Raw genomic sequence first — 8,065 nt, 5'->3', positions numbered from 1 at the left:
AAAAATCAGTATATTTCGCGCTGTCAGCCGACAACGCTATAAGGTTGCTCATTCAGTTGCTCCTCGATAATGCCATGGAATGTTTCATTGTACAGAGAAATTTACTGTTTTCAAACTGATAAACTGTGATGGGGAATTATCACTGTTTTTCGGTTTCTTCCGCTCGAATCTTGAAACTTAGGTATCAATTGTTCTAATTCGCAAAAAAAATCTATTCTAAAAAGCAGCTTTTTCCAGTATCCGGCATGTTCGGGTTTACATGTAATGAAATGCCAGATATGTCACTGCTTGATATCCTCTGCAGCAGCGTCTCACTCATGACCAGGGAAGGAATATCTAAAGGATACACAAAGATAGGTTCTGCTTAATATTTAAATTTAAAGCTTCGAAAAAGGTAAGAAGTAATTGCATGAGCCAACATACAAATTTTACGACTTGATAACAAAAACAAGTTAAATAATTCACTGCCGAAAGTAATGTTATGAAAATACACATGCTTATTAATGAAGGCCTCTACGCCGTTAAAACTATTCGCTCTCAAAAGATATTTTTTATTTATGAACCTCATGCTAATTAAAATCTAAATGTAAAATGAAAATTTCTAGTTGTCGTTGATTATGTCTTCTAGTCTAACCCTAACTTTGGATAGAGATATTATATCCATTGAAGAATGTTGGTGGTTGACAACTCGATGCAATCCGCAGCAGCGTGAACATCCCTACAAGCTGCCGTGAGGTGCGCGGCGTTAGGCTCGTGGTACAACACACGAATATTTGGTATCTTCTGAAACAGCTGACGAGCGCCTACGTCAGTGAGACGATCCCTCGGGAGGACAAGCTCCACACTGGAATGGTATATAACAAATAACAAAACAATATTTAATTCGAATTACAGGGAAAGTTCAGTCGTGATTTTATTTTGCACAATATTGTGTACGAATGAATCGTCAAAAATAGAGTTTGAGTAATATTGGATAAAATGGACCAGCCGCCTACTTTACATATTAGATAAGGGCGGCAAAAAAGATGAGAGATGGTAACATATTTGCATATATTGTCACTTTATGACTAGTGCTATTTCGTTGCAACGTAAATAAAAGTAACCGGTTAGTATGGATCAGATACTTGACTTATGCTTAGGTTGGTAACTGTCAAAGGGTGAATTTTATAAATCAAGAATACAAAAAAAAAAAAAAAACGGTTGGTACGTGACTAAAATGTGATTTTCCCTCATGAGTATTTGCTTAACTTTTCCCTGCTGCAGTTTCGCCCGAAAAACGTCGCAATTAAAGGGACTGTCGAATACTAGCAAGCATTCTATCATCTGGGCGATACCGGCAGCTCTGCATAAGGCGAATTGAACTTTATATTGAGTTTTTATGCATTCAATTCAATCGAGTCTTGATGAACTCAATTGCATTGAGTCGTTTACATCAGAGCACTTTTGGAGCATCAATAAGTGCATTTCAGCGCAAGTTAGTATAGGCATTGCAACAACAAAATATTACAACACATTATAGTTTGCTTGCATGTTTAGGTGTTCGATATTGTCTAGCTGCGGAATACGGTTGACAACCAGTAACATTTAAGGGGGCGGTATACCCTCCAGAAAAACTTCCCCATTTACTAACGGATCTTGCCGAAACTTCACACATATGTGTAAAAACAAAAGATAAGAACATTTTGTTCGTACGATTTTTTCGGAGAATTAATAGAAAACGTGAAATTCATAGAAAACAGACAAAAAAGGGGGTACTGTAGAAATCTATCTCCTCCTACTGTGTTCAAGCTACAACATTAAGACGCATATCATTCGATGCGTAAAGACCATACCAATCGAGTAACGAAGCCCGATTTTCTATTTTTACCTTAGTTTTACCTTTACCTTAGTTACCTTTACCTATTTTTACCTTTACCTTAGTTCTCATTTTCTTTATATTTTCCCTCCTCCCCCCATTTTGAATCCAAACTATGCACAAATCTACAAAAGGGCTTCGTTACTCGATAGGTATGGTCTTTACGAATCGAATGGTATATGTCTCATCGCTGTAGCTTCAAAACTCTAGGAGGAGATAGGTTTTCCGTGACAATAAGTGTGAATGTTGAGAAGAGGGCGACAAAGTCCCGCGCGCAGAGGCGCTCAATGTAGCATAGATACCAAACTAAACGTTTCTGGAGCTTGATTCCACTCAAGGATGGTGGGAGCGACTACATGCGCACCTCACCGTACAACGCCCGGAGGCACACTGAGCTACACCTCATAATTTTAGTCATAAAAACGCTGTATTTGTAGTGCTGGGCAGCGAATTAGCTCCTATGTAATTACTGAAAGAACTCCCTCCCCGTCCCCTTTTCATGAAGTGTCGTGAACGCATAAATCAACGTAAAGAGATGGTAAGGGTACCGTTGGATAGGGCAGAATGTTAGCTTTAAGATGAGACTAAACAGGTAACTGCAGCACAACTCAAGTAGACACTATATTTAAAGAGCTCAGCATTTAATTAGTTCCTATCTAATTACTTAAAGAACTCCCCCACCCGCCCCCCTTTCATGAAATGTCGTGAAAGCATAAATCAACGTACAGAGATGGCAGTGGTACCGTTGGATAGGGCAGAATGTCCGCTTTAAGATGAGACTAAAAACCGAAAAAGCCAAATCCGAAAATTTTAGGGCATACCGCCTCCTTAAGAACATGTCTGGAATAATAATAATCACCTTATCACTTGCCAGCGGTAGGGTTAGAATGCAACTCATGTAGATATTAAAATCGAACTGCACGACACATACTCTTCATGGCTGTTACAGGAGTAGGAGGATATGATGAATGACACTTGGCATCGCATGGGTTAACATGTAACTCATGTACATACATTGTACGTGCGCCAATCGTACTGTGAAACACATACTTTTGATGGCGGTTGTCGGAATATGATGACAGGATGTGTGACAACCAGTCCACGTCCTGATCTTTGAGGTCGGGAAAGTGCCAGCGGGAGACCTCAAAACCGCCATCCTTTAAGGTAGTGCCAACGTTTTTCGGGACGCCCTTGGCGCAGCACACACTTACTGTTGACCAAATTGCATCGACATTAAAATTATACGCTATTATTCATCAGTCACTTTAGTATTAAAGCTTTTATAATTCTCGTTATTTGCGGCTTGATACCAGTTCTTTCCATTGCTAAATAGCTCGCTATTTTCGCTTGAATTCAACTAGAATTATTCTTCAGGAATGGTAACTCTTAACTAACAAGAAAAGTTGTGACACCTCCTATCAGTTTCAATCTGCATCAATAATGGAGCTAAAAAATTAGTATAGAATAAAAACGTGTATAATTTCTTCCTCAACGAACGCTTTCGTCTATTTTAACGTCTGATGTTGGCCATGTTTGTTTAAGATGGCAATAATTGAAAAAATTCCATACGGCTTCAAAAATACAGTTGTTTGAAAGGGTAAAAAATTATGAGAAAGCAATATGTGTATATGTGTGAATATACATAAAAACAATGAATTACTCACGGATAGTAGAACTCAAAGTATTTCGAGTATAGTAAGCAACATGCAGTACATCGGCTGGGCAGTCGAGACGAATGTTGCAGTTTGTGAGGTTGACGTAGGTGCCCGATTTGGCTATGCTGGGGCAGCCGTACAAGGCAGTCAGCTTTCCACTGGCATGAAATGAATATAAGATATAAACATATAACATAGAAAGATATAACATTGGCAAACCATGAGATTTCCTCATGGTAAAGGGTAATCAGAATTCGAGGAGATTTCAAGAGAACTGTGAGAGAAATTACTTTGAAGCCGATTTTTCTCAAGCATTTCGGGACTTTTTGACTTTGAAAATCTTTTCACGTATGTGACATTTAGTGTTTGCGAATTTAATTAAACAGGGTGACTTTAGTAGAACATGGAATAGGAATATATTAAATTTTCTATAAGATTATTTGTTGTCATCTGTCACGGACATGGCTGAAGTGCTGCAAGCAGCACGAAGTGTGCACTGTATTCGGAGGCTAAAACAATGCGGTAACTTATGAAAGTACACGACCCACCGTAAATTATCGACGATATTCTGCATCCCTCCATCCGCCTGTCCAGCCGGCCTCCAGAAGGAGTCCAGGGGCAGCAGGCTGATTTTGCCGCTGTGGCGGGCGGCGAGGCGGGACAGCAGCTCCCCCAGCCCCGGGATGGGGCGGGTGTGGGTGGACAGCACCACGAGGCGACTGGGCTTCCTGTTACTGGCCAGGCTTGCCAGGGCTCGCTCTCCTTCATCGCTGCTGGAGATGATCCAAGGTTTGCCAATCGGCATGAGCTCGCACGTCTGTAACTGTAGAGCAGGGAATATTCCAATCGGATTAATTCTCAGAATTTAGAAACATTATTACATTCACATTCCTACTGATAGGACTTTTTAATGTTCTTTCACACCTGAGAATGATTTCAAGTCATTGTAGTTTTGCTGAGTCTTGACTCATTGCACAAGTTGACTGGTAGGGCTGTATTATTGACCTGGCCAATATTATAACTGTGGTTAAGAAAAAAGTACATAAATTTGGATTAATGAGAAAAAAGTACTTAAATGTGGTTTAAGAAGAAAAAAGTACTTAAATGTGGTGTGATAGCTAGATAGGAAGCGTGACCGTACGTAATACTGTAATTTGTATATTTTATTCCGAACGAAATTTTCAAAATGCTATTTTGCATCCTATATTACAAGGAGATTAGTAACTTTATTGCTAAACAGAAACTTCCCAAAGGTAGGAAACAGAAAACGTCCAATTATTACGCTAAATATCCGTTTTTAGACAAAATATTTATATATTCGGTTTGTTCATCGTAGATCGCAAAATAAGGTTTAGGCTTTATTCGATAATTGATTTTATCAATAATAATTAAGTTGATTAATCAACAGAAGTAAATGTTCTATATACTGTTGGGAAAAATTTCCCTCACCGCGGCGTTAGATGAGTCAGTCTGAATACACGATCGAACAATATTTTCATGTGCCAAGCTAAAAAATTTAAACTCAAACAAAAGAATTCGGCTTATTCTCAGCGAAACGCTCTACGAACAAGACGCGATCAAATGCGTTCTTTTAAACAATGTTATTCGTCGTAATAGATATCATACAAACATTGGCATTTAAATTTTGCTCTTTCAGGGCAAGGATGCCTTCATAGCAATCCCATGCATGAACCAAAGATATTCATCACAAATATCCTTGTATTATATCAAATATTTCACTCGCCTCTAACGAAGCACTTGTTTTAGCGGCAGCATCCAGTAATGCCTTGATTTCAGGTAGTTTTCCATTTTCTCCAAAGTTCAATTTCAGACGGCTGAGAATTTCCTTGCAATCGAGTCTCATGTTTACATCCAGGCTGGTGCCCGAGGCATCCCAAGCCTGAAGGTCCTGCTCGGTGGAAACTTTCTGGGCCAACAGCAAATCCTTCCAGCCATCAAAATCAGGCTTCAGTTTGATGATGTCATCAATAAAGCCCGATAAACTATCAGATAACGTGACGACCGAACTAACGCTATCGAGTTTGTTCTGCAACGTGGGCCGTATTTTCGCCCAGACGTCATCAGTGTCTTCGTTATCCTGAAGCAGGTCGTCTATCATCTCAATTTTGTGCGTGGCGTGTGTGCCCCTGCTGCACGGGAAGCACACGGACTCCACGCAGTCCACGCAGAGGTAATCCAGCGCCTTCTGGTGCTGGGGGCAAAGCGCTTTTGACTGTGAACCCACCGCACTTGGAAGTGATATCTTATTGGTAGGAATCAATGCGAAGTTAACTGGTAACTGATCAGCATCTTGGGAAATTGGTTCCCTGCATTTCGGACAGTTTTTTGTCTCGGGAACATCGCATAACCGTATAATGCAAGAGAAGCAAAACGTGTGGCCGCAGGTCAGGCAAAGCGGCTTGTGGTTGCCCGAGTCGAATTTCTCGTTACTAACGTCGCACTCTATCGTCGCACTTGCCATCTTGTGAAGAGTTTAAAAGTTTCATGTAACTATTATTGAAGGATGTCCAACAAAATTATAGGTACACTTCACATAAACCTTCTGAAAGATAGTGATCCAGCATCTGTTGGTCTAATACGCTTGTTTGGTCGACATCTTTCCTCGACAATAAAGCAACTCGTTTTACTCTAATTAACTTGGAAGTTATAATGCTACTGCGCAAATAAAGTTTATTTTTGCCTTCCTTAATCTTAAATCAAGCGAGAGACGAAGACGCTTAAATAAACCCGTACTTTGTTTGAAACTTGCACGTTAACAATGAACGTGGTGCTTCATAGATGTAATTCTCGTATAAACTACTGAAACTTGTACTGTCTACAAGCCAAATTTCCTGTACTTCATTCATGTACAACAGTGGTTCCCAAACTTTTTCAGGCTGGCGCCCCCTTTGGCCCCCTAGTGAATTTCTAGCGCCCCCCACAGACATACGCCACTCTCTTGAAATTTAGTACGCTGAAATTTTAAAAGATAAAGGTTAAACACAAATGTGTATTTCACAAATAGAACCCATTTAGTAAAACAATATGTTTTCAGCTGTTTGAACTGTTTCAGCATTAGAAGCCAAGGACGTCGCGGGCGAATTTACGGCCGGACTCTTGGCCGATCTCACGACCAATCTCCAAATTCAATTATCAAGATAATATCTCCCAAACTAATGAACGCAGCTCTATGAAACTTGGAACACGCATTCATCAGAACCTAACGGTGATGTTTAGCTAGTAATTTTTTTTTTAAATTTCACCTTCATTCGTGAGTTGCGCGTATCTTGCGAAACAGGCCAAAATTCGCATTGATCAGAGAATTTCTTCCAAACTATTGAACAGATTTGAACGAAATTTTGAATATACATTCCTAACTACCAAGCGGTGATTTTTAGCTTATAAATTTTTTCGATTTCACCTTCGTTTGCGAGTTTTTTTTCATTTCACCGTCATTCTTGATTTCACACTTCCTTATATTCGGCCCGTATCGCCGGGTAATTTGTCGCTTAAATTCGCGGCGATCAAGAAATTTCTTCTAAAATACAGAACAGATTTCAACGAAACTTTGTATAAAAATGCATAACCTCTCAACAGTGATGTTTAGCTCGTAACAATTTTTCCATTTTGCTTTCGTTTGCGAGTTATACAGATATAGTAGGAACGACCAGCTTTTCTACCGGTCGATCGATGGCTTCTATAAATCAGAATCAGTATACGTATAGCCGTATAACTCGCAAACGAAGGCAAAAAGAAAAAATGTACACATCACCGTTGCTGAGGTTTAGGTATTTAAATACTGAGTTTCGTTCAAGTCTGTTCAGTAGTTTTGGAAAAAAATCCTTGATTGCTGCGAATTTAAGCACGAATTGCTGTTTAAATCACGAATGAAGCTGAAAGGAAAAAAAAAAAACTCGCGAACGAAGGCACAATCGAAAAATTTTTAGTTAGGACTGTAAATTCAAAATTTCGTTCGAATCTGTTCAGTAGTTTGGAAGAAATTACTTGATTACTGTGAATTTCGGCACATATTGTCATATAAGTATGGAAAAAAAGAACGATGGCAAAATTCAAACAATTTTCACGAGCAAAACAATACCGTTAGGTCCTAAAGAATACGTGTACCAAGTTTCATCGAGTTAAGTTCATTAGTTTGAGAGATATTCGGATTCCTTGATCATTGAATTTGAAAATTGGCCGTGAGACCGGCCTCGAGTCCGGCCGTTAATTTGTCCGAGACGCAAACCCAGGAGAGCTAGGTTAAAAAAAAAAACAGAAAAAACCATCGCTGGGAGTCATGTGCTGCACGTGTTGTGTACAAATCGTCTAACAAACGTTCGAACTTCTGACATTGACTTCGGACAGCCGCCCCCCATATCGCCCCCCTACCGACCTCTTCTTCCTTATCGCCCCCCAAAATCTTTCCACCGCCCCTAGGGGGGCGATATCGCCCACTTTGGGAACCACTGCCCTATAGCGAGTAGAATAAATGTGCAGATGTGTATAAGAGACAGGCTGAATAGCGACTAAGTGTCAGGCCGGTATCTCAAAAAAA

At 39.9% G+C, this 8,065-nt stretch overlaps 1 protein-coding gene and 1 long non-coding RNA gene across 2 annotated transcripts; both read right to left on the bottom strand.

Moving 5' to 3' along the window:
- Window positions 1–358: 358 nt before the first annotated feature.
- On the bottom strand, window positions 359–3,059 carry LOC125177575. Its single transcript, XR_007156575.1, has 2 exons — window positions 2,906–3,059; window positions 359–844 (listed from the first exon to the last, which is right to left on the bottom strand). It is a non-coding gene; the product is annotated as an uncharacterized LOC125177575 (long non-coding RNA).
- Window positions 3,060–3,511: 452 nt separating this feature from the next.
- Window positions 3,512–6,357, bottom strand: LOC108672029 (E3 ubiquitin-protein ligase TRIM39-like). The gene is made up of 3 exons (XM_018159641.2): window positions 5,255–6,357; window positions 4,059–4,333; window positions 3,512–3,668 (listed from the first exon to the last, which is right to left on the bottom strand). Exons 1-3 carry the CDS (start codon window positions 5,990–5,992, stop codon window positions 3,512–3,514), a joined length of 1,170 nt encoding a protein of 389 aa, XP_018015130.1. The 5' UTR covers window positions 5,993–6,357.
- Between the last annotated feature and the right edge of the window lie 1,708 nt (window positions 6,358–8,065).

Source organism: Hyalella azteca, unplaced genomic scaffold (assembly GCF_000764305.2).
Source record: "Hyalella azteca isolate HAZT.00-mixed unplaced genomic scaffold, Hazt_2.0.2 contig3219, whole genome shotgun sequence".
Taxonomy (NCBI): domain Eukaryota; kingdom Metazoa; phylum Arthropoda; class Malacostraca; order Amphipoda; family Hyalellidae; genus Hyalella; species Hyalella azteca.
This window is presented reverse-complemented; position numbering and strand designations above follow the sequence as displayed.

Coding starts and splice junctions, on each gene's coding strand:
- LOC108672029 (XM_018159641.2), bottom strand. CDS start 5,992: ATGGCAAGTGCGACGATAGAGTGCGACGTTAGTAACGAGAAATTCGAC. Junction 4,334..5,254: donor AAACAAGTGCTTCGTTAGAG/GCGAGTGAAATA, acceptor CCTGCTCTACAG/TTACAGACGTGCGAGCTCAT. Junction 3,669..4,058: donor AATATCGTCGATAATTTACG/GTGGGTCGTGTA, acceptor ATTTCATGCCAG/TGGAAAGCTGACTGCCTTGT.